This window comes from Megalobrama amblycephala, linkage group LG12 (genome assembly GCF_018812025.1).
Source record: "Megalobrama amblycephala isolate DHTTF-2021 linkage group LG12, ASM1881202v1, whole genome shotgun sequence".
NCBI classification, from domain to species: Eukaryota; Metazoa; Chordata; class Actinopteri; order Cypriniformes; family Xenocyprididae; genus Megalobrama; species Megalobrama amblycephala.
Genome location: NC_063055.1, coordinates 5,406,051 through 5,433,700, shown reverse-complemented (window position 1 = coordinate 5,433,700; position 27,650 = coordinate 5,406,051). Strand labels below are relative to the sequence as shown.

The following is a 27,650-nucleotide window of genomic DNA, read 5'->3' as shown; positions in this document are numbered from 1 at the left end:
ATAACACAGAGCTACTGCCCTCTGCTGTATGTAGACAGAACTCAAAGCTACAGCAATAGGTGAAGCATTTTTTTTATATATTCATTCATTTAGTAGACATTTTTATCTAAACACACATTTTATCTAAGCATATATAACATATATAAAGAGGAATGTTACAGCATAAGCAATTAATCATAATGAGAAAGTAACTTGAACATTGCTGCAATACAGTTCTAAAATTGCAAAATTGCAATCACGTAAAATGCAAAAGAAAATGTAAAAAAAAAATGCAAAAGGTTAACTGAATTAATATGTTTTTCACTTATATTTTTACAGTAAAAGTTTGGGTTTACACTTTACAATAAGGTCTCATTTGTTAGTATTTATTAACCTTTATTATTGTTAGTTAATAAAAATGTTCTTTTTGTTCACAGTGCATTAACTAATGTTAACATACACAATTTTATAATTATTGTTCATTCTTTGTTCATGGTAACTAAAGTAGTTAACTAATGTTAACAAATGAAAACTAATGTGCAGTGTTACCAAAGTTTCTTTTTTTTTCTTCAGGTCTGCTCTTCTCTCTTCAGAAGACTTCTGATTATTTATGAATTCATGTAGTCACCATCTGCAACAGTTGTGGTGTGGTTGATGGAGTCTGTGTTAACAAAAGTGCACAAAAATTTCAGTGTTAGTCTACTGAAGATAAAGATCAAATCTAATCCTGAACACAAACTCATCAGAAACACAGTCAGGACATCAGATAATCATCACATCAAGGACAAATATGATCATATCATGTAATAATGCTAGAAGCATTGCTTTAAAAGCATTGCATGCTTTTGCCTCTCATACCAACAACTGGTGTGAGATTTTAATAGAAACACTTAATATAGGAAACTATATTGAGCTCTGACTGTAGGCATAATGTGTGAAGCCAGTCATCAGAAATTAGACTGAGGAAGAGAAACTCTGTTCATTGACTTGCATCTTCAGCTCAGAAAACTAAAGCCTGCATGTTCTTGCAAGGCATCTTTAGTAGCCAAAATAAATGATGATTGAGCTACTAATGAAATAAAATCTATAACAAAGCATTTATCATTTATCAATCATTTTTAGATTTTGATCTGACTGTGAGTAACTGCTGAAACACACACCTTTAGCTTTGCTCCTGATGGTGGTCACGATCACTGCTGCAGTCATGATGACGAGACCAACAGCAATGAAGGAGGAAAAGCAGATGTAGAATGAAGATACTCCTTCCTCGTGATGATCCAAGACTGCAGGGAAATGCAGAAAATAGGAACAAAAATGAACGCACTGACATATCCACAGACACTACAGCGATCACTGTACACTGCAATGTTCAATGTACTGTTGTACCTGTCATTGTATGGTTATTTAGGTACCATGCATGAGATAAATCTGTACAAAAACACTTTTTTGTTTTTGATTCTTGTCCTTACCCCCCTCCCCCTCAGTCTTTCAGGCAAATCCAGGCTATAGAAATTTATAGAAAACTCTTATTGCAATCATTATGATAACAATTACCTTAGAACTGTATATTTCTGACATATGGACACTATTTTGATAGTCACCTCTGATATCCTATTACTCTGAATTGTAATGTAGAAACATGCATTTTCTGTAAAGCTGCATTGAAAAGATATGTAAAAAAAAAAAAAAAGCTATACAAATAAATGTGAATGAGATTAAAGTCATTATAAATGCATCTGTCACAAAAAAGTATATATATATTAAAGTCATTATATGTCATTATATGGTTATATGCATCAGATGAATCTGTACAAAACCCCCTCCCCCCTCAGTGTTTCTCAGGCAAATACAAAATGAAAATACAAGCATACAAATATTGCTGCAACTATGCAGGAATGTATTTGTTTTACCTGACCACTCGTAAGTGTAGGTGTGGCTGCGCAGTTTCTTGACATCTCCTTTATAATAAACTTTATTCTCACAGGTGAAGGAAGCAGGTGAACTCACAGTGACCATAAACATCCATGCAGTAAATGAAAAGTGTATTTTATTTTCCATGGTGTATTTCACTTCACTCTCCACAGAAAGTGTGATAGATGGCCGGTACATGTAATGTTCCATATCAACCTTGCACAGCACTATCACATGCTCTTTGTTCTCCTTCTGTCGGTACACTGTGATGTTTGGCACTGGGAGATCTGAAACTCAAATTGTCATCTTTACCAGAACTCCTAGTATGTGTTGGCACAGAATAATAGATGTAATTTTAATCAATAATCTAGGAAGTTAGACAGACAATGTTCTAATAAGGAAAGTAATTAATATTGCTTTTAAATTGAATATAATGTTTCATTTTATCAAACAAAGACATAAATAATGTAAATAAATAATATAAAATAATATAATAAAAATAGTTTTGAATGCTGTGTACCAGTGGGGAATTGGAGATTCCAATCCCCATAGATATATATATATATATATATATATATATATTGGATATATATATATACAGTATATATATATATTTACAGCTGAGATGATTTTATGATCATAAAATAAGGTGCTTAACAGCCTATTTCATTTACAGGCAAACTTTAACATATTTCAGTCGAGTAAAATTGTCCCAATTTTAAATTGGTAAACTGTTGTATCATTGATCGGTGAATGAGTACAAAAAAATTATACTGACTTTACGCTTTAATACTGATCTTTGCACTGAAATATTTTGAAAAGGAATACTGACAGATAAGTGTACATATTAAAGTCATTAGATGATGCGCACCTGTATTAGTAGTAGTTTGCCGTACATCAGGAGAATCTGTACAAAAACACAGCAAACTTATATTGACTGATATCCTTGTATTTTGAAATATTTTAGAATATTATATAGGAACACTGACAGAAACATGAATAGATTATATATCTATGCATATGAATCAACATAAAAAACTGCAAAATTTTCAATATATTGTAATCATTATGATCACAATTATCTTAGAACTGTACATATGAACATTATTTCAACACAGTCATCTCTAATATCCGATTACTCAAAATTGTAATGTGGATATCCTTGGGTTATGTGCAAATGCATTTTCTGTAAAGCTGCTTTGAAAAGATGTGTATTGTGAAAAGCGCTATACAAATAAATGTGAATGTGAATGAGATTAAAGTTGCTAGAAATGCACCTGTCACTGAATTCGTAGTAGTATTATTCAATGCATGAGGAGAATCTGCACAAACACACAGCAGAATTACATTGACTTCTATCCTTACATTATTTTGACAGAAATGTGTATTGGTTATTAGATGATTCACCTGTCACTGAAATATTTCCAGTAATATTCCATGCATGAGAAGAATCTGTACATACACACAGCAGAATTACATTGACTTCTATCCTTACATTATTTTGACAGAAATGTGTATTGGTTATTAGATGATTCACCTGTCACTGAAATATTTCCAGTAATATTCCATGCATGAGAAGAATCTGTACAAACACACAGCAGAATTACACTGACTTCTATATTTACACCATTTTGAAAGAAATGTTTGTTGATTTAAGTCATTAGATGATTCACCTGTCAGTGAATTATTTCCAGTAATATTCCATGCATGAGAAGAATCTGTACAAACACACAGCAGAATTACATTGACTTCTATCCTTACATTATTTTGACAGAAATGTGTATTGATTTAAGTCATTGGATGATTATGAAATATTATTAGTAGCATGCCATGCATGAGGAGAATCTGCTCAAAAACAGCAAAATTGTATAATAAATATTTTGGAATATTATATGAATACTAACAGTGTGTAGATTACCTGTTGTACCATTTGTTGTATGGTAATAAGGGTACCATGCATCAGATGAATCTGTACAAAAACACATTTTTTGATTCCTTGATCAGAGGCACAAAAAATCTGAGGCAAAATAAATATAATTTACTTACTGAAAGCTGGCCAAAGGACCAATAAAAGGACATAAAGCAGGTCCATGCTGTCTTTGATTAGAGAGCTACAGCTTTCTGAGACACACACCTGACAGTGACTGAGTCTGACACAGTCTGAACAAGAAAAAAATGCTAAGTAGATGTGCGAAAGCAGAAGTGGCAAATATTAGATTTTTTCTTTGTGGCTTTACTTGAACATCCAGCTCTGAACCATCAGCTCTGCCCACACAACCACAAGCTTATAGATGTTTTTATACTGTGCACAGTAAATTGTATTTAATTCAACTGAGTGAAGTTTTTCTTTATATTATATATATATATTGTCTATTAATTGATATCCTCCAGGCATTATGTGGCGCATAGACTACCTTAGGACTTATAAAAATTCATACATATTAAAATAGAGATAAGGGTTTTATGACAGAACTTGTGTGCTATATGTGATACACAGCCGTATGGGTGGCAACAGGTCTTTGGTCAGTTAGATAAAAACTTACCATCAAATCTTTGTTTTGAATAAAGGGTGTATGACATATTTATTTTGAGGAAGGTGAGCAGCTGCCCCCTTCTATTCAACCCTTTTCTTCCAGCCACTGCAACTACATCTGAAAGATGCCAGACAGAAACTCAAAACTCAAGTACCAAACCACAGCTACACACGATTATCTCCTTCTGGATGTAAATACAACAATTATGTATAAGAAACCATCATTGGTATAAATAAAAAAATACAATACAACTGTATGTGGAAATTACAAATATGTTACATATGGAGGGTCTCTGTGGAAAATTCAGCCTAGCTAGGGTGAAGTCAATACTGAGCAGAGACGGCAGAGAGGGTTTTGCCAAAGAAAGACCGACAGCAAAGAGTTTAGAACCCAAGAGGCGACACTTTGATATTTTTTGGGTAACAGCCACTAGATGGCTCTCCGGTAGCGTGGCTGCCATTATTTTTAAATTAAGTCACCACTAAATTGTATGGCATCTACAGTAAATGTTGTATTGTCTTATATATGTTTTATTTTACCAGTTGTGGAATCCAACCATTCAACCATCTAAGGTAACGTAGTTAGCCTGCTTTATTGAGTATTTCCATTTTATGCAACTTTACAAATTTATTAATAGTAAATTAATAATCTATAAATTTAAGATCATCATGTTTGTGTAACCCCTCTACCCAGGTCCTAATTGCCCCCTCTGCGCAGACCTCGAACCTGGGTCTCCGGCGTGGGAGTTGGGTGCTCTAACGAGGAGGCTAAAGGCTACAATTCCTAGCATCAGTTGCTAGAGCATCTCTTGAGATCAGAGGAGTGAGGTTTACTCACACAGCATCTACTAGCTGGCCTCCGTTACATTTGCAGCAAACAATATATTTCAGATCTAGTGGAATAATAATAATAATAATAATAATAATAATATATCAAAAGGTCTGAATTTAAATATATATATTGTACGTTTTAATGGATCACGCTTCAAACATAACGATCTTATTATACATGATGCATTGCTGTGTCCGTTATCACATAATTCACACTTTTGGACACTTTTGCTTTAACGGACATTAGACAACACTGCTAAATCAAGCTGTTATGTTCATATATTTGTTGTCCAACATTCACAATTTTCTGATGCATGTCCTTATATGTTGGTATTAATTCAGTGTTTATAATGCTAATACTTGAACTTTTTTTTAACCCAAACTGACTGGGATTCTAGAGAGCAAAGGTTTTGTGAAAAAAAAAGTGACTTAAACACAGTAAAAGAATCTGTTAAAAGAATTTGATTTTATCACTAGTGATGGTATTTTATTCAGTGTTGTCATCATTCAGGTTGGATTTCAGTGGAACACACTTTAAAATGGTGGCAGGGATTCCCCTGAGGGGAAGTGCTTAGGGAAGTTTGCGAGTGCGTGTCTAAAACAGGAATGGAACGCAGCCTATATTCTTTGCCCCTTATATTATAGGGTCGCATTGTGATGATGTCATGGGCTGTTGCCGGTCAATATGCGGTGCGTTCCAAATGGGATATATCGCCCTCCGAAGGGCACTTCGGAGTGAAAATAATCATGGCTGCCATATTGAGGGTCATTCCAAACCGAAGTGCTCAAAACTGGCCACTTCAAAGGGCCCTTCGGAATGAAGGATTTCGAAGGGTACAACTGATGGACACTTCGGGCCCCCATGATCCTTTGCACAGGGATGTTGTTTGACATCACAGAATGGGTACAGGATTGGGTTCGATTTTAACTGTAAATGTATATATTGTATTTTCTGTGCAATATATATACGAGTTAGATTTGATACATTATTATGGTCAAAACATTGTACATTGTACTTTAACAAAAATACTTTACAGCTCCCTTCATCAGTTCATTCAAATGTTTAAAATACATATACAATATGGTGCAATAAACCATAAATAAATAAATAAACTAACGTTAAACAAAGGGCACAGCTTGCACAATCTACTCCTCCTTGATTGTCTCATTAAGATGATGCAGAAGTGTGAGTGTTACAAAAGAGTTTTTTTGACCCCTACACCCTTCATCCCTTCGAAGCTCTCAGTCCGGAGGGTAAAACCCTCTGAAGGGATTAGGGCATAAGGATGAGCCCTTCCGAATGGAACGCAGGGCCAATATTTCCGAGATTGGAGATGTGTTTTAGACACCGGTTCACGTGGAGGCGTTCCCCTAGCGTCTTGACGCAGCGTTGAGTTCCCTTTCGAAAGAGAACTCTTAAATACAATACTCAAGAATTACAGTTTTTTTCCAACTGCTTACACACAAAATCTTTTCGTCACACGATTTTTGAAACCTGACACTCAAACAGCAGAACCACACACCAAATCTGCAAAACCACACACTAATTCTCAGCCTTTGACTCATTTTTCAATTTCATAAAACACTTTTTACAAAACACAACACACAATTCTTTATGTAACACACAAAAATCTAACAGAAAGTATTTTGATTTCCTTTTTCAAATACAACCTATCAAAATGCCACACTAATTCATCAGTGCCTCACACTAACTCCTCACATGCACAAACACTTATTCCTTTACTTAAAACCAACCAATCATGGCTTTAGAATGTCAAATTATAGGTTTTGAACAACTTTTTTGTTGTCTACTTGTTTCCATATTCAACATTTCTAAACCCTATTGAGAATTTTTTCTCCACATGGTGCTGGAAAGTGCATGATCGTTGTCCCTATGTCAACATAACATTTCTCCAGGCAATGGAGGAGGCATGTGGAGACACTGACCCTGCTTCCATGTGATTGGGTTTTCATGTTTTATGGGGACATTCTATTGGCATAATGGTTTTATACTGTACAAACTGTATATTCTATCCCCCTACACTAACCTTACCACTAGACCTAACCATGACAGAAAACATTCTGCTATTTTAGATGTTCAGAAAACATCATTCTGTATGATTTATGTATAAGCTTGTTTCCTCATGGGGACTTTAAAAATGTCCCCACAAAGTCAAAATGCTCTGGTATTACTTTACCTGTGGGGACAATTGTTCCCCTACCAGGACACAGGGGAAAAAAAGAAAATTCAATATTGCTTTCATGCTTGCTTACCATGAATTTTTCAACATCTCTCTGCCAATTACATTCAATACAGAAATGTAGGAGCTCATGAAAGAAGAGCTTTAGGTTTTGAATTACTGTGTGTAGATGATATATCCAAAAATAGAATATTATGGCCAATGTGTTTACAAAGTAAGACAAATGTTTGCTTTTGAGATGTGTTTGTGATATTTTGAATGCAGTGTTTCATTTTGCAAGAGATGTGAGGAATTGTGCATTTTGTGTGTGCAATTCTTGGATTTGTGTGTAAAGTTTTGAAAAAAATAGACAAAGTTTTGAAAACGTGTGTAAGCCAGGTGTGTCTCATACTTCCTGTAAAGTGAAAAAAAAAAAAGTTACTTTTTTTTTTTTTTACAGTCATGGTGTAAGCAGTTGGAAAAAAAAACTGTAAAATGAACTAAATACTGCCCTCTACTGGATGAAGTCATAATTACTCAAAACAGCATCAGGGACAATACAGTAATAAATAAAGATTAATAAATAAGAAGCTTATTTTACTGAATTTACATTTTCAGATTATTTCCTTTTCCCACATCTGTTTTTACCTCTTCAGAAATCCACAAAATGATTTAGAAATCCATGACAAATAGTCTGTATTAGATACATCAATTTCCCAGTTCCTAAAAAACATTGCCACCTTGTTTTTTGTATGTATTAATTCATGTATATTATTAATTGTAACTACCATGCTGTTCATATTCTCCAGTAATTCATACAAGTAATCGTTATCATCATAATAAGTACATTTGTGTAATATAACTTACAGCAACTGCTCTCTGATGTAGACAGAAATTAAAGCTACAGCAATAAGTGAAGCATTTATTTTTATATTCATTAATTTAGCAAACATTTTTATCTAAACATACAAATAAGGAATGTTAATGTAGCATAAGCATTTTATCCTAATGAGAAAATAAAATTGCTGCAATGTACAGTTCTAAAATTGCATCATCATGTAAAATATAAAAGAAAATCTCTTTAAAATTGTAATAAAATTGAGTAATATAAAATAAATAAAAAAAAATAAAATAAAAAGAAAATAAAATTGTATTCTAAAATTGTAAATAAAAATATTCATATAACATAATATATATCTCGTCATCCTGACTGCAGCAGTATATATTCCAGTTTAAAAAAAAAAAAAAGTTAACTGAATAATTCATATATTTTTCATTTATATATTTACAGTAAATGTTTCTCCTCTTCAGGCCTGCTCTTCTCGCTTCAGAAAGTCTTCTGATTATTTATGCATCCATGTAGTCATTGTCTGTAACAGTTGTGGTGGGGTTGATGGAGTCTGTGTTAACAAAAGTGCAAAGAGTTCACTGGGTTAGTGTACTGAAGATAAAGATCAAATCTAATCCTGAACACAAACTCAACAGAAACCGTCACAAAACTCTCATCTCAAACCAAGATTTGTCCATATTTGTCTTTAATGGCATTGCATGTCAAAATGCTCCTCACACCAACAACTGTTGTGTGAGATTTTTATATAGAAATGCATGCAGAAACTGTATTGAGCTCTGTAGCCATAAGATGTAATGCCATTACAGTCATCAGCAATAACACCGAGGAAGCTCATCTAAAGCTCAGAAAACCAATGGCTGCATGTTAGTCTTTGAACTTCTTGTAAGGAAATATTTAAATTAAATGCATTATAAAGAATGTGCACTCTCAGCACATTGTGTATGCATTTTTATTATTTTCATTGGTAACACTTTACTTGAAGGGGTGTGCATAAGACTGACATGACACCTTCATAATCATGACATGACACATGTCATGAATATGAAGGAGGTTTTATGAATGTTTATGACAACTGTCATTAAGTGTCATTCGCTCAGTTATGTCATTTTTAATGCAAAGATGACATTGTTTGAGATGTCCGAGTTATGACAACTTGACATAAACCAATACATCATAACCTGTCAGTGTCTTTGTCATGACAACTTGACATCATTTAGCTTTATGGGTTAACATTACATTAAACTGTCATGTAGTTGGTTTTGACATGAGGCCATTATAATAGTGTCATGAATATGTATCTTGAGCTCAAGTACAGTGGTACAAATTGAACTTGTCATTAAAATGTCATTAAGTGACAAAACTCTGACAAATAATTTTATAACAGCGTCATGACTATTTTTCATTTCATGTTTTTTTTTTGTTTTTGTTTTTGTTTTATTAAGTTTCCTCCAACAGAAGGTCAGATAATAGACAATTTCAAATTTCGTAAAAAAGATGACACTGTTATAAAATAATGGTAACACTTTATTTTAGGGTCTTTTAACTAGTTACTACTTATTACTATTAGCATTCATATGGCTAAAATATTGGCTGTTTATTAGTACTTATAAAGCACATATTAATGCCTTATTCTGCATGATCTTATTCTACATTCTTAATCCTACCCAATACCTAAACCTAACAATTAACTATAATAAGCAGTAAATTAAGAGTTTATTGAGGGAAAAGTCATAGTTAATCGTTTATATATGTGTTCCCTATACTGAAGTGTTACCAAAATAATGTAATGTAATGTTAACCCATAAAGCACAAAGTAGTTTTTTAAGTTTGATAATTAATCTGCTATGTCATGTTTATGACAGGTTATGATGTTTTGCTAATGTCAAGTTGTCATGACAAAGACACTGACAGGTTATGATGTATTGGTTTATGTCAAGTTGTTGTAACAAAGACATCTCAAACAATGTCATCTTTGCATTAAAAATGACATAATTGAGCGAATGACATTTAATGACAGTTGTCATAAACATGCATAAAACCTCCTTCATATTCATGACACGTGTCATGTCAAGATTATGAAGGTGTCATGTCAGTCTTATGCACACCCCTTCAAGTAAAGTGTTACCTTTTCATTTTTAGATTTTGATCTGACTGTGAGTAACTGCTGAAACACACCTTTAGCTTTGCTCCTGATGGTGGTCACGATCACTGCTGCAGTCATGATGACGAGACCAACAGCAACGAAGGAGGAAAAGCAGATGTAGAATAAAGAGACTCCTTCCTCATGATGATCTGCAGCAAAATCTGAAAGCAAACACAGGCAATGTTTATGTACAGAAAAATATGCATGTTTTGAGACACACAAGGCACATGAGATGTTTTACCAGATTGACTGTACTGTATAATGTAGGTCTGTAATTTAGAAATGCTAATAACCAATAAAAAGTAAATTAGACATGCAGTAAAGTAAATTAAGCTGCTACTGTATTAACCAAAATTATGCATACTACAACAAATCTAACATAAAAATTATGAGCCTGTATTAGTATGTCACTGTATTGCTGCCATTAAACCATTACAAGGAAACGTCATTAAACACTCTACAGGACAAAAAACAATATTTTAAAGTGTTTAGATTACATTGACATATTTGTGGTGTCAAAATCCAACATACTAGCAAAATGGAGAATTAGGATTCTAATACAGTTCTTTTGTGTTCTCTTGATGAAAATCAGTTTTGTAGTGTATTTACAATATGTTTTACCAGATGGGCTGTAGGTTTTGGTCTCACTCTGCTGGTTCACCACAGAATTAATCTCATGCACACAGGTGAAGGAAACAGGTAAGCTCACATTCACATCAAACACACACATTTTTAATTTGAATAACACAGTGGGTTCTTCAGTGTGTAGTTGTGTTCACCATCCACTGACAGCTGGAAAGAGCTCTCAATGAACCTCCTGCCAAATGAACACATCACCATCACATGCTTTCTGTCCTGCATCTGCCTGAACACTGTGATGTTGGGCACTGTGGCATCTGAAATAAAACACACCAGCATGAATTTTCATGTAGGAACACCATAAAGATGGGTTATTTTTTAATATGTGGTTAATGGCATCTTTTTACTAAGTAATGAAGGCCAGTATCACTGATACTGATGCAGTGAGATCCAAAGAACTGATGATAAATGATCAATTTTATTTTTAATAAAGAATAAATTAACAACAAATTAATACTTATAGTAAATGAGAATCACACATTCACATTTTCATAAACTGATTAGCTCAAGAAAAGTGCATAGAGATGGTGTAGACACGGTGATAAAAGATGGCACCTCAAGATGAAGATATATTTCAGAACCAGCCGTTATCAAAATAATATGCGGGCGCGAGCCAGATATTATCGCTGACGGGCCGGTTTTGGCCCGTGGGCCGCCTATTGCTGAACACTGGATTACTGAACTGAAACTTAGGATTAGTTCACATTGAATTGAAAATTAGCCCAAGCTTTACTCAGCCTCAAGCCATCCTAGGTGTATATGACTTTGATGAACATAATCTAAGAAATATTAATAAACATCCTGACGCATCCAAGCTTTATAATGGCAGTGAACGGGATCAATGAGTATGAGCCGAAGAAAATGCATTTTTCCACATCAATCCATCATAAACGTACTCCACACGGCTCTGGGGGTTAATAAAGGCCTTCTAAAGCGAAGCGATGCTTTTGTGTAAAAAAAATATATCCATATTTTAACAAGTTATGAAGTAGAATATGAGAATCAGATTAGGTCCTCAGCAGGCAGGAACCATATGAATTTTTAGAGGTTCTCCAAAATGAACTAGTGTGGCACATGTAGTACTAACCGATAGTACACAGACATGTAGAACAATCTGAAGAAGAAACTAGATTGTTAATATAAAAAATGTAATTAGAGAAGCTAATGACAGAGGTGATAGGTGAAGAAATACATATGTCCCCAGTAGTGACAGAACAATGTCTGGAGGGACTCATAGCTGGAATAATAGAAATGTCGCAAGAAATTCAAATGAATATAAATCTACTCGTTAAAGAGAGAGATCAAGAGAAAATAAAAAAAAAATATTATTAAACAGCAAAAAGAGAAGTATGAAGTAAAGCCAAGGCTAGCAGAAAACATAAGTAAATTGAAATCTACTGCACCTTGGGAAGAAGATCTTGAACCCCAAGAGACAGAAGATCAAGGGTCAGAAGAATGGCTGTCAGATTCTATTGAGCAAGACACAACAGAAGAAGAGACAGTCAAAGATGTGAGTCATCAGATAACAATCTTAGAGAAGTAAGGTTACGTAATAAGAGGGCAGGAAGGCTTGAGGAGGGTGTTACATCAGATAAAGAATGATTGGCCTGAAGTAAACAAAGGACTTAATTATTTTGTTTGGAAAGGAAATGGAAATTGTTATGAAAACCGCATTATGAAAGCAGCAGAAGCTGCAAGACTTGATAAACACACAACTACAGATACAGAGGGTAAGTATGCCCAATGGAAAAAGGATTTGATAGAAGCCCAAAAAATTGTGTGCCAATGTTGAGTATGTGGCTTTCGATAGAAGCCGACATCTCTCATGAAGATAAAATCAGATTGTTACGAGAAATGGGCAGAAGTTTACCTGGAGGACACACTTTAGCCACAATACTGAATAATGCTAGTAGTAAAGAAATTCAAAATACGTTAGCAGTATATGACCTCACTACACAGCCTGTAAAGACCAAAAAAGTAACACCTCAGAATAAAAAAGGACAAATGGAGCTTATAATACAAAGAGAGTAAGAGGAAACAGAGTATTGAGCAATACTGTTTTTTAAAATGAACACAGATACACACAGAAGATACAGGAAGCTAAAGACACAACTGTAGTTTCTGCAAAATAGGATGAGGTTGGCCTACTGGAGAAGAATCTCTGTGATCCTCATGTAAAAGAGGAGCCAGACCAGTTGTTTTTGGATATATCAGGAATTAAATATTTGGTTGACATGGGGGCGGAGATATCAACAACAGTAGAGCCTATAGAACAGGCTGGAATTATCCATGTCCAGGTTACAAACATGGCATAAAAATGATCTCAGGTGCTGAAAACTTGCTAGCAGCAAAAGACCTTAAGAAAATCTTAAGACTAAAAGAAGTGAATCAACAGGAAGAATTATCTAGAATAGAAAAAGGAATGATAGGATCAAAATGGGCAAAAGCAGAAATAGTGGAACATTACGTAGAACCCCATTTGTAGAAAGTAAGACTGTGGAAAGGTTAGTGAAAAATATGCACATAAAATTGAAGGAGGAATACATAAATCTCAGAGACAATATCCTAATAACAAGAAAGGATGGGAAGAATTGACACAAACAATAAAGGAGCTTGAGGAGCAAGGGATAATACAAGAAATCAAAGGTGGCTAATAGTCTGATACAGTTAGTAAAAACCCAAACCAGACGGAAAGTTTAGACTAGTGACCAATTTCAAAGCATTGAATAGAGTAACAAACAGACGGTACTTAATTAATGCTAGAGACACAACGGAAAAAAATTGAGTCCGAAAAATACCTCTCCAAGATTGACCTAGCAAACAGTTTTTGGTCAATACCGCTAGATAAAGAGAGCCAGAAAAAAAATGCATTTATAGTAGGGAATAAACATTATGTACAGGTACATCTCAATAAATTAGAATATCATGAAAAAGTTTTAATTTAATTCAAAAAGTAAAACTTAAATATATTCTAGATTTATTAGACAAAGTAAATATTTTCAGACTTTTTTTTGTTTTCATTTTAAAGATTACAGCTTGCTGCTCATTAAAGTAAAAAAATCAGTATCTCAAATTATTAGAATATTTAATTTCAAGTTCTATTAAATTACCATTCTCAGGGTATAAATACTGGGTTTAGGTCAGTAATCCCAACAGCAGTCATGGGGAAGTCTGATGACTTGACAGTTGTCCAGAAGACGATCATCAAGACCCTCTACAATGAGGGTAAGCCACAGAAGGTCAATGCTGAAAGAGCTGGCTGTTCACAGAGTGCTGTGCCAAAGCATATTCATGGAAAGTTGACTGGAAGGCCAAAGTGTGGTAGGAAAAGGTGTACAAGTGAAAGGAATGACCGCAGGCTTGAGAAGATTGTCAGGCGAAGCCAATTTAAGAACTTAGGAGAGCTTCAAAAGGACTGGACTGAAGCTGGAGTCAGTGCATCAAGAGCCACCACACACAGACGTCTTCAGGAAATGGGCCACAACTGTCACATTCCACGTACCAAGTCACTTCTGAACCAAAGACAACATCAGAAGCGTCTTACCTGGTCAAAGGAGAAAAATAACTGGACTGTTGCTCAGTGGTCCAATGTCCTCTTTTCAGATGAAAGTAAACTTTGCATTTCATTTGGAAATCAAGGTCCCAGAGTCTGGAGGAAGAGAGGAGAGACACAGAAACCATGTTGCTTGAAGTTTCCACAGTCAGTGATGATTTGGGCTGCCATGTCATCTGCTGGTGTTGGTCCACTGTGTTTTCTGAAGTCCACAGTCAACTTAGCCATCTACCAGGAACTTTTAGAGCACTTCATGCTGATTTCTTTTTTCCAGCAGGATTTGGCACCTGCCCACACTGCCAAAGGTACCAAAAGCTGGTTCAATGACCATGGTGTTACTGTGCTTGATTGGCCAGCAAACTCGCCTGACCTGAACCCTATAGAGAATCTATGGGGTATTGTCAAGAGGAAGATGAGAGACACCAGACCCAACAATGCAGATGACCTGAAGGCCGCTATCAAAGCAACCTGGGCTTCATTACACCTGAGCAGTGCCATTGATGCAGTAATTCATGCAAAAAGAGGCCCAACCAAGTATTGAGTGCTGATTTCTGTATTGAAGTATTGATTTCTGTTTAAAATATCCCCTTTTTTTATTGATCTTATGAAGTATTCTAATTTATTGAGATAGTGAATTGGTGGGTTTTTGTTAAATGTGAGCCAAAATCATCACAATTAAAAGAACCAAAGACTTAAAGCACTTCAGTCTGTGTGCATTGAATTTATTTAATACACAAGTTCCACAATTTAAGTTGAATTACTGAAATAAATTAACTTTTCCACAACATTCTAATTTATTGAGATGCACCTGTATGTTTTTAACAAAACTTTTCCATATGGGAAGAGCGGCTGCACAAGCTCTGATGACGACACAGCTGTTTCACGATTGGCCGGATTCACCGCATGACAACGATCACGTGTGTTTCATGTTTATTCTAGTGCTGTCAAATGATTAATCGCAATTAATTTAATCCAAAATAAAAGTTTGTTAACATAATACAGGTGTGTGTACTATGTATATTTATTATGTATATATAAATACACACGCATATGTATATATTTAACAAAAATATATTTAAATATAAAATATTTATATATAATATAAATTATATATAATTATACATGTATACATGTAAATATGTCTTAAATAAATACATGTATGTGTGTGTATTTATATATACATAATAAATATACACAGTACACACACACTGTATATTATGTAAACACAAACTTTTATTTTGGATGCGATTAATAGTTTGACAGCACTAGTTCCACTAAAGCTCACAAATCTGTATTTTTATAACAGTTAAAGCTCTCTTCATGTAGTCGCAATGTTATATTTTGTCATGTTTATCAAAATAAAACTGATTAAAAAAAAACATAGCCTAGATCCCCCTTCAATATTATTTAAATAGTATAGGCTTATATTGTTCTTTATTCTTGTACAAACAGACGCTGTATTAAGCAGTATAAAATATATTGTATGAAAATGTCTCTGAAATGTCTTTGTATTTGACAAATTTTGCATTTAATTCACTTCATTTGAGATAAAGTATGCAAACAGTGCAATAGCCACTACGGGAAGCAGAAAGTGTTCGACTTCACGTCTCCGATCCCCGACTGTAAACTCTGGCCGACTGGTTACATCCAGCCGCAGCCGATGTCGAACACACCTATGTCTAGTCCTCATTTGTGTTGAGTGTGTTTACCTGATTGAAATGTGTTCTGCTACCCTTATATTGTGCTCCTAATTACACGATGGATACAATAGGTGCTTCACACCATCAGTGCTTGGACCTTAATAATATCACTAATTGAAGTCATTATGCCTATTTATTACATGCTATTTTTTCCTAACTGCAATATATTTCTCTAAACTAATTTCAACATTGTCAAAACAATTAAGGCGACAATCAAAACAGATTTACAGCACCACAAATTTGAAAATCATTTTATGTCATCTTGAGGTTGTTGAGATCCACTGCTATACACAGCAATGTTTAATAAACAGCAATGTTTTTGTAGTGAATAGTTGTTGTCTTACTTTTTGGGGGACAGAAGCCCCACTTTTTGTCCGTGTCATAATCTTTTTCTGTGGAGCACCACAGCCGACCACTCTTCATGCCATCCACAGTGCAATCAGCGTACCACTTGCCACCAAACTTAAATGGGAACTGGCATGGTTTCCCATGTGAATTACCACCTATACTAGGCATCTCTGCAGAACATAAAAAAAATGAAATTAGGAGTTTAAGTTTATTTTGGAATAGTTTTAGGATTTATTCTGAAAAACTTAAATGACTAAGGAAAAAGTCTTTCATCTAGTTAAACAAATGCCAACATCATACAGGGAAATTCATAATAGACATATTAAATATAAATGTAACATTTTGGCAGCCATAAGGTTTTAATGATTGTCCAAATTTGCTATCTGTTAGGTGGACATTTGGTCATACCTTGATATCCATGAGAACACAAATTTTCTTTGGTCCCATAAATCAGCCAGCGACTCCAAACACTTATTCCTGTATGCAACATTATATTTGGCCAAGATGATCCATAGTTCAGGTGCAGTGGATGTCCCTTCAATCCAAACAAGGTCTCATCTTTACATTCCCAGATTTGTCCAGGGTTAGATTCATTGCAGGGCAGAAGGATAATTTTGCCCCTGTCTTCAATCTTCTCGGTCCCCAAACAGAGACTTAAAGCGAGGCTGATGATTCGTGAAGAGGAAATCCATCGGAAACGCTGAGCTTTGAAAGATGCATTGCATGCCGCAGTCTGCACTTCAGTAGCACTCACGGCATACACACATTTGTTGTGGTCCTTATTGTAGATAAGGAAGGTACTATCTGAATCTATGGAAAATGATAACAGACACTGTAATACACAGCACATTTCATACTTTGTATTGTATAAAGTTTTATTTATAAACAAAGTAGGAGAGCATCATGGTTACTAAACGTAACTACTGTTTCCTGAGTGGAAACAAGTGTGGAATATTTTTATTGATCAGAATATAAATGAATCAAGTATAATCAATGTGAATATAGCCATTTATGTGGAAAAAAATATTCTACTATTATAATCAGGTTATAAACAGGTGTGCAGAGGCCTGTGTAAGAATGGAATGTGCACACATGGTAAACTGAGTTTCCTGCTTCCTTTTGAGGGAACTCGCACTTCGTCGGTAACTGTAGATCATTATAATAAATGATCTGTTCAGAAATACAATGCGATTTGTGTATTCTAATGTGCTGCACTTCAAACATGTGTTGGGTTCTTTAAAATCGTCCATGTGACACGAGCTCTATTAATAAATATCCTCGCATTCACCTGTGGCTGTCACTGTGTTAATTTATCAGACACACAACATGGTATCAGAAGACAGCACAGACTTATCGCCTGTGAGTGAATCAATTTTGCTGAAAACAAACTGTACTGCTGAAGAAAGTTTTCTCTAGACCGTGCAGTGGCGGATTGCTTTTGAAGACCAGACCCACACACATTTGATGGAAATGTCACAGACAATTGGAAAATCTTCAAGCAAGAGTATGACAAAATGTTGGCTATACCTCGTTGGCCTGACACCTTTTATGTTGATGGCATTGAATTTGACAAGTGTGTGAATGCTGTTAACCCTCACATGCCAGAGTTGGAGGAGCGATTTGTCACTTTACACATAAACAAAACTCCAATTGAAGTGAAAGTTGACATCGGGGCAAAATGTAACGTAATGTCACAAAAGATTTTCGAACAAATTGCCATAACAACGAACGGCTGGCTGTTTTGATCTTGATTACTTGGATGTTGTTCAGCTTGTCTCTGTTCTTCATCCACACCTCTCTCTTCTTCAAACTCACTTTGGTATTTCACGAGTTCACACTTACAAAGAAGTCAGATAAAATAAATGCTATACGTATTTGGCTTGCTGTCCGGGGAGAGGGCTCCGAGCTCGGTATTTGGCCCAAACACAGAGTACCCCCACCCCCCTATTTTAGGTTAGGAAGTAACCAATTGAGTGTGAGGAGACGGGGTGGTGGAGGGATGCTGAAAACTGTCGAGGATTCATGGGTGAGTTGACTGTGGTTATATATAGGCCTGTACTCGTTCTGATTGGGTAGATGTTGATTACTGATTGTTGACAGCTGGTTGAGATGATAATTGGATGGCTTATTTGACTTTGTTCCTCCTGAACTTTGTTAATAAAACGTCATGAAGATGGGTTGAAGAAGCAGAGATGCTTTCTGTTTCTTCTGAAGTCTCCATTCTCTGTGCGAATTACGTAAGATATCGGAGTTGTGTGTTTACAGACAATTGTAGCTGTCTTGTTCCAGTCTTTCTTGTTGTCCGTTTTGACTGTAACAGGATCTCCAGGTTTAAGTTCAGGCAATGGTCGACAACCATGACGTCTGTCATAATAAAGCTTTTAGTTAGATTTCACCATATTATTCTCACCTTTGAGAAACCAGGCCACTCGGGCATCAGTTTCTTTTCCAGGACAGGGACCAGTGTTCTCAGCTGACATCCGAGCATCCGCTGTGCAGGGCTGTATCCTGCAGCCTGGATGGGTGTAGCTCTGTAAGCTAGAAGAGCTAGAAGCTAGAAGAGCTATTCTCTTTCCTGAGAATGTGCTTTGCAGTTCTCACGGCTCTTTCAGCCTCACCATTTGACTGTGGAAATATGGGTTTGTGGTGATGTGGTGATGTGGCCCGTAAGCTTTTGCAAAATCTTGAAACTGTTGACCAACGAACTGCGGGCCACTGTCCGAAACAAGGGAATTAGGACAACCCCATCTAGCGAACATGTTACTCAATCTCAGTGCCACCATCTTTCCTGACATATCTGGAAGACAGGCAAAGTCGATGAATCTAGAAAAATAGTCAATCACTACAAGCTAGTTTCTTTTGTTGACTTTGCAAATGTCAGCTGCAATTCTCACCCAAGGTGCATCTGGTAATGGGGTAGTCATCAGAGGTTCTCTATGTTGTGCTGGCTTATTTGTTTGACAGAATGCACAGTTCTCTGTAAATACCTGGATCTCCTTGCCAATCCCAGGCCATCAAACTATTTTGTTTTGCACGCTCTCTACACTTGACGATCCCCATGTGACCATCATGAAGTTTCTTTTTGACCTCAGCTCTCACGATTCTTGGAATAACAATCCTGTCACTGTAAATCAGAAGATTATGACACACAGCCATCAGCCAACATATCCTTCACAGCGAAGTAAGGCTTGACAAGCTCTGGAACTTGTCAAAGATACTTTGGCCATCCCTGTCTAATGTACCTCATCTCCACCTGCAAATCTGAATCAGTCTTTGTGCTTTCTATGACCTCATTCATTCGTGAGCATGACATTGGCAAGGCAGCTTTAGTGGACTCCTCCAGGGCCGTAATGTCATCCATTAGCTCCACTGAATCCAGATGTGGTATCAAAGATGGATGTCTAGAAAGAGTATTAGCAACAACCAGTGATTTCCCTGGTACATATTCAGCCTTGGCATTGAACCTCATCAGTCGCTGGCATCTCAAAAGAATCATGTTAATTTCCTTGCTGTTGATGAGCGGAATCAATGACTTATGATCTGTGTGAATTACAAAACTGTCCAGAAGTACTTGGAAAATCTGTGCGTATTTTGTTTCGGTGCTGGTTAAGGTATGTGAACAGTAAGCTACAAGTTTCAAGCATCCAGCATGCTGCTGAAAGAGCACTCCTAGTCCACACGATGGTTGGTTTGTTCACATCAAAAAAGGAAAGAACTGGTGCTTCAGTCATGAGCTAGAACTCTTTTAAGTGCTTGTTCCAAGTCCAGATAGTGTCAGCTTTCAGGAGATAATTAAGTAGATCATTATCTCAGCCAAACCAGGTAGTTATCAACCTAGATAATGAACCATTCCCAAGATCTCTTCCAGAAGACATTGATTGCAAGTTCAGCACCTCTTAGGATTTCCTACGGCAACAGCATATCCAGATGATCTTCAAAAGTCTGAGGCCTAATGCAAGGATCGTACAATATACTAAATTGTTGCTAGTTAGTTAAAGTTGTGAACCTCCTTTGTTACTAAAGGAGCTTTGTAATGAATACTGATGATTCTTTCCTGGGGTTTTTTGGCTTCTCTATAGCTCCATTTCCTGTCCCACTTTCGGTTCAACTCTATCATTGCTCATGTGATGACAGAATTTTCATTTTTGGGTGAACTATCCCTTTAATCTGATTAACTGATTCAAATATTCATTTAATCATAATTAATAATCATAAGTTATGAATAATTATTAATATTTCCTCTTTGAGCTAATATTGCTACACTCAGGATGACTGAAGTCAAAACTTTCGGGTGGAGAAAACTTTATCATGTCATCACGTTGACTTCTGACAGCATGTAATGTTAGGGCGGCATGTATAAATGAGGCGAATCAAACATTACTCCATTTCTGTTCTTTATTTACAACTGTGCAAAATATAGCAGCATAAATGCTCTCTGTGTTGACTCATTGTCAACCGCATATTCAGGTATAAGTTGCTCTATACATTACCTTATATAACCTAACAGATCCTCAAGCTATCATTACAGTTAAGTTTAGATAGGGTTAAGAGGGTGAACGTCTTTGTAATGTGATGGAGTAGACTGTATAGAGTACATTGTCAGTACAAGATCTTGACCAAAAATGTGCACTTCTTGATGGTAATAACATCACAACATTTATTAAAGGAATTTAAGGTGTAGACTTAGAACTACCAATTCATATGGCCATGATGTGTCTTCCTATGATGGTTGTTTAAGAAATAAAAAAGCTACACACTCATCATTTAGGGTTAAAAGAACTGTTGCCAAACATATAACATGCTAGAAACATAATAATCACTGCAATAATAATCCAGTTATAGACTCTTAGGCATTTAACAATTTAAATCCAAACAGTGACTTTTTTATTGGGCAGGGCAGTGTATAAACAAGGTGACACAATTAGCTGATGACACTTCTCTTTTCCTATGAGACTAAGTTTAAAAAAGGAATTAAGTGTTTGCAGTTATTTTCATCTGTATCTGGTCTTTCTATAAATATTAACAAATGTGAGCGAATGACTCTTGGTTTCTGTATCTTTACATTTGATTGCAATATTAATTAGTTCTTATTGAAATGTGACTTTGATAATAAGTTTAGCTTGCAAGTTTACAAAAAATTAAGATTGCAAGTTTACAAAAACAAACATTACTTGATCTCTTATGTATAATCATAATTTCTCTCTCCACAATTGTACCAATTGGAATAATAAATGTATATGGGTTAGTTTTTTTGTTTTGATTATTGGTTTAAAAAGGGAATTATTTGGGTTAAACAAGTGATAAGAGTGTTTTATACAATCATACTGAATTAATTCTTATTTATAATTTCTCAATTGAGCCTATCTGATATTTAATGGTATAACATGATGATTATTCTTTACAGTCAGTCAAAGAATTTACTTACTGTAGTTCCACTTTAACAGATATTTCTGTCAAGTAAAATTGTCACAATTTTGAATTGCACTTTTATTTGTTTTTGTTTTGTTTTTTTGTTTTTTAAAGAAGACTAGCTGTAAAACATATAGATGAAAGTGAGTAGATTATGGACCTGTTTCTGAAGGGTAAACTGTTACCATTGACCAGTGAATGAATACAAAAGAAGGCTAAAATTAAATTGACTCATCTTCACACTTTCAAATATTTTGACAAAAAAGTGTAGATTAAAGTCGTTATATGATTCACCTGTCTTTCAAGTAATATTTGTAGTTTTTAGTAGTAGAATATTATATAAGAATACTGACAGAAATATGCATAGATAAAGTCAGTAGATGCACCTGTCACTGTACAAAAACACAGCAAAATTATATTGACTGATAACCTTTTGTTTTAAAATATTTTGGAAGAATATGTAATAATACTGACAGAAAAGTGTATAGATTAAAATCATTAGATGATGCACTTGTTGTTGCATGGTAATCTGGGTCCCATGCATCAGATGAATCTAAAGACTAATGATTCCTGTCCATAGTAGATAGGCAAAAAATCTGAGGCAAAGAAATATAATCCACTTACTGAAAGATGACCACAGGACCAGTAAAAGGATATAAAGCAGGTTCATCATGCTGTCAGATTAGAGCAGCTTTCTGAGACACTCGCCTGACAGTGACTGAGTCTGAAACTGACTTCCTCTGTCTTAACAAGAAATATGCAAAGTAGATGTGGCCAAACATTATGGAATCCCAAGTCTGCCAAAATTAAAAAAATATATAAATACATAATAAATAAATAAATAAATATGCATAGAAAAGCAAAAAAAAAATAATAATAATAATAATAATTTATACATTTATTTCCTTATTTATATATTTATTTTTTAATTTATTTTATTTTATTTATTTCCACATTTATTTATGCATTTATTTATGTATTTATTTCCACATTTGTTCATTTCCACATTCATTTCTACATTTCTTTATTTTTATATTTATGTATTTTTTTCATTTCTTTGTTTGTAGGGCGTGGTCGAACCAAAGAATATACACTGACAAGAAGCGGCACTCGAACGTTCCATTGCAACACCGGCGCCCAGCAGCAGCCCTGCATTTCTGCCATTTTATGGTGAAAGCAAGTTGGCAGATCACTAGTTTCTATGGCAAAATCAGCTGCTTTGTTAAAACAAAACGTATATTAAAGCTGAAATCCAACCTGAATGATGAAAACACAGAATAAAATACTATCACTAGTGATCATCAAATCCTTTTAACAGTTTATTTTACACACTTTGTAAGTCTTCCACTTTTTTTTTCCACAAAACCTTTGCTCTCTAGAAACCCAGTCAGTTTGGGTTAAAATTCTTTGAAGTTCAACCATTAGCATTATAAACACTGAATTAATACCAATATGTGAAATTAAATTAAGGATATACATCAGAACATTTCGGAATATTGGACAATAAATATAACAGCTTGATTTTGCAGTGTTGTCTAATGTCTGTTAAAGCAAAAGTGTCCAAATGGAATTATGTAATAACGGACACAGCAATGATTCATGTATTATAAGATCATTAGGTTTGTAGCGTGATCCATTAAAACATACAATATATATATTTCAATTCAGACCTAGATACTATTATTACTATTACTCCACTAGGTCTGAAATATTGACTTCGGTGCAAACACGATGATCTTAAATTTATTAATTTACTATTCATAAATGTGTACAGCTGCATAAAATGGAAATACTCAGGCTAACTACATTAACTGCATTGACTTCCCTGAAATCTTTCCCTGAAGGATTGCCAAATGACTAAAGACATGTTATCAGAAAGATGGTGTTACGACCGCTAGGGGTCAGCCGTAACAGAAAGGAAGCGAGTCTCAATACCAGAGAGATATCAAAATCAATAAAGTTTATTTACAATGAAAATAAGTAAGGGTTTCAACGTCAGGGGCAGACACGGCCAAAATAACAAACAAAACAATCTTTTTTTACAAACTAAATTACCTTACCAAAAAAATAAAGAAAACAAAATACAACTTAACTTACCTACCTCCCTTAACCAAAAACAATGTGAAAACAATATACAAATAAATTGGCGTCTAACCCCCTACCTCCCTTAAAGTGAAAGCAATATTTACAATAGTTTTTACAGTAATATATACAGGGTTCTAGGCAAACAAGTCAGATTCGGAATTCAATAAGCGTAGTCAAACAGGCAGAGATCAAATAAACCGGGTAATCAGAAATAGTAACAAATAAACAAACACTCACACCCTCCTAATACACTCACAATCTCTCTGGCACGACACTCTCAAACAAACGAACACTATAATCAATGGAAAACGAAGAACGATGGCGATAACACAAAGTCAACGAGACACGAGGCAAAGGCTGAGTGTTTGGGGTGGTCCTTATGTACAGGTCAGGTGCTTAGTTGGACCAATCAGTGTTTCCTGAACCGTAACTGGAAACCACGCCCACCTGGAACACAGACACGACTATACACACAGAAAGAATATACACAGACAGCGACAAATGAAAAGACAAAGTACCCAGGGGTCTTAACAATGGTATAAAAGTGTTCTTATTAGCATGCACTGCTGCTGCTTACCAGTCCCTCCAGAAAAACGCGGAATTTTTTGTGATTGTTGCGGGCAAAAATCCTTGATTTTGCGGCACGTTTTCTTAAAAAATGCGACGGAATATGCGGGAATTTTTGCAGTTTTATGCGATGAAATTGCGGGAACTTGCAAAAACTGCGGTTTGATGAAAAAGAGAAGAAAGAAAAAAGTGATTCCCCCAACACCCTGTTCTCACTAGGCTACTACCTTAATGTAAAGAGTCATTTATTATTACTTATTACTTCCTATGATAAGCAAGCATACTAAATCACAGAATATTTAAGTTCTCATTCTGTTTTATTTCAGACCTTAATTAACACATGGCTCAAATTTACAAAACATTGAGTCAAACAAGTTCTGTAGCTTTACAAAAGGAATATGAGTTTGTAGAAAGGCACTATATAAAATAAACTTATTATTAGGCCTATTATTATTATTAATAATAATAATAATAATAATAATAATAATATTCAACAACTTCTGCAAAAATGAATAAATAAAATATTTCTTAAAAATGTGTGCTTCTTCCGCTGCTGCTTTAACCATCCTTGGCGGTGGCAAAGTGAAAGTGGTTTTCCAGCGTCAACACGCAGTTGCACGGAGTGCAAAATAATTTGCCCTCACTGTCATGTAACACACCGGGAAACTGCTTCGCACGGTCTTTTGCGCTTATTTTTGTTGGCAAATGAGAATGATTCTATTCCCGCATATTCCATCGCATTTTTTAAGAAAACGTGCCGGACGGACAGCAGCCACAGGCTCTTCTATCATCATGGTTTCATGGTATGCAGATGATGTTCACGTCGCGTAATTGCGTCACTTCATAAGGTTCCCATGGCAATAGGGGGTAAATAATGGCGCTTTACTTGTGTGTCAACTTTCTGCTAAGATATATGTGACTTTTTTGCAACAAAAATACAGGGATTATGAAATCATGCTAGCCCCGCATATTTTGCTTGCTGAAATTGGCAATTTATGTGGTGAAAATGCGGCGTATTTGAAAAAATGCGACCCCCGCATAAATATGCGGACTTTGGCTGATTATGCATGTAATCAGGCGATCGCATAATCGCGTTTTTCTGGAGGGACTAGCTTTCTATAGTACTACTGCAGCTTTGCTATAGTGTGACAATGTTTTATTTCAATACAGGTGGCAGCTCATTCTGAGGGATATCTTGAGCCACTCGGGATGCGCTGCCCTTTCCACTGGACCCGTTATATCAAGGCAGTGGAAAGCAGTGCGGCTGTATAGCATCCAATAGCCAAAGCCTGGCTCCCCTCCAAATCTAAGTGGGTTTGAGCCAGGCCATGACATGGAAGGGAAACCATTTTGAAAAAACTCAGGGTCAGATAGGGGTGATAGGGGCACTAGACTGTAAGAAGAACCATCATTTAAACGGAGGTAGGCTACTGACTATTTGAAGTCATTAATTGCCACTTTAATTATTCATTTGACCTTATTAAAAGATACAAATTTTGCTTTAATAATGAATTAGTCAATGATGAAATTAACATTAAGATTAATAAATGCTTTAGAAGTATTTTTACAAATGGAACCATAACTTGATGTAAAGCAGATCTTAAAGGTGATAGAGAGGATTTTTTCGTCGACTGAGAATCAAAAGACTGTTACTGAGATTTTGAAATGAGCACATGCGTAAGAACAACCCCCCTCCTTCACAACACATTTCAAAGGAACGCCTCCCAAAACTCGTAAACACTCGTATTGGAACACGAGTGTTTACCACCGGCATTCGCTGTGTCGTGTTTTTTGGATTCATTATGTCGGACTTACCGCAGGTAACTCATAATCTGCAGTTGTTACTCCTGTATCCGGACAAAAACATCGCATGCGGCGCCTGTGGAGTGTGGAAAGTTACTGGAGAGCGCAGCCACTCGTCTCTCAAAAGGAACGTCACGGCAGTGATTGACAAGCCAGAGGGCCAATCCGCGCACGTCTCTCACAAGGAACGTCACGGCAGTGATTGACAAGCCAGAGGGCCATTCGTTTACGCGATTGGCTGATGTTTTTAAGGCCCTACCTCGTGCACAGATGATGTATATTAATATTATTACTTTCAGTGCACCTAATAAATAGTCTTTTATCAGTTAGTAAAGACAGTTTCAAGTAATATTGCAAAAATGTATAAAACAAAACATCCTCTTTAGCACCTTTAATGTTCGCCTATTATGCTTTTTCAGATATTTCCTTTCATATAGAGTGTAATATAGCTGTTTGTGAATGTAAAAGTTCTTTAAAGTTTCAAAGATCATGTTAAACAATGTTATTGTATGATGTATTTATTTGAGGATGATGAGCAGCCGCCCCCTTCCATCCAACCCTTCCCTTCCAGCCGCTCCTACATCTGAAAGATGCCAGACAGAAACTCAAAACTCAAATAGTATCAAACCACAGCTACACACAGATGCTCCCTATACTGGATGAAGCCAAAGACTTTATGACTTTACAACAATTATGTATAAGAAACCATCATTGTGAAAAAAGCCCTCCTGAATATATAATACAGTTCAACACACAATGAAATTAAATTTAATTAAATACTGCCCTCTACCGGATGAAGTCATAATTACTCAAAACAGCATCAGGGACAGGGTTCTCCTGCCACATATAAAATGAACATTAACAAACAAGAAGCGTATAAAATGTTTTACTGAATGACTAATAAATTGTCAGATGATCCCCTTTTTCTACATCTGTATTTCCTTCTTCAGAATCCACAAAATGATTTAGACATCCACGCAGTCATTGTTGGAAACTGTCATGAACGAACAGAGATATAGGTACATGCATGGTCTGTTTTTTTCTTGTACTTAAGTATTTTTAAAGTGTTAACAGCTTTATTCACAGAGTTAGTCTGTGAACTGTAGAAATGATTGTTAC

The 27,650-nt window shown here is 35.5% G+C and overlaps 1 protein-coding gene and 1 long non-coding RNA gene across 6 annotated transcripts; one reads left to right on the top strand and one right to left on the bottom strand.

The window, feature by feature from the left end:
- Nucleotides 1-421: 421 nt before the first annotated feature.
- LOC125279946 lies at nucleotides 422-24,925 on the bottom strand. Of its 5 annotated transcripts, XM_048210173.1 has the most exons (17): nucleotides 24,399-24,925; nucleotides 22,701-22,873; nucleotides 17,076-17,477; nucleotides 16,664-16,837; nucleotides 12,470-12,535; nucleotides 10,460-11,323; nucleotides 8,724-8,834; nucleotides 3,937-4,541; nucleotides 3,809-3,859; nucleotides 3,564-3,608; nucleotides 3,428-3,472; nucleotides 3,298-3,342; nucleotides 3,168-3,212; nucleotides 2,762-2,797; nucleotides 1,890-2,177; nucleotides 1,140-1,262; nucleotides 422-640 (listed from the first exon to the last, which is right to left on the bottom strand). In XM_048210173.1, the coding sequence occupies exons 8-17, from the start codon at nucleotides 3,980-3,982 to the stop codon at nucleotides 588-590; spliced, it is 777 nt and encodes a 258-aa protein (XP_048066130.1). In that variant the 5' UTR covers nucleotides 3,983-4,541; nucleotides 8,724-8,834; nucleotides 10,460-11,323; nucleotides 12,470-12,535; nucleotides 16,664-16,837; nucleotides 17,076-17,477; nucleotides 22,701-22,873; nucleotides 24,399-24,925; the 3' UTR covers nucleotides 422-587. The 5 variants fall into 5 exon arrangements, 3 of the variants coding, with proteins under 3 accessions (XP_048066130.1, XP_048066129.1, XP_048066131.1); XM_048210172.1 differs by lacking the exon at nucleotides 12,470-12,535; XM_048210174.1 differs by lacking the exons at nucleotides 3,168-3,212; nucleotides 12,470-12,535.
- Nucleotides 24,926-25,383: 458 nt separating this feature from the next.
- Nucleotides 25,384-27,268, top strand: LOC125279953. The gene is made up of 3 exons (XR_007187476.1): nucleotides 25,384-25,531; nucleotides 25,899-26,150; nucleotides 27,059-27,268. It is a non-coding gene; the product is annotated as an uncharacterized LOC125279953 (long non-coding RNA).
- Nucleotides 27,269-27,650: the final 382 nt, after the last annotated feature.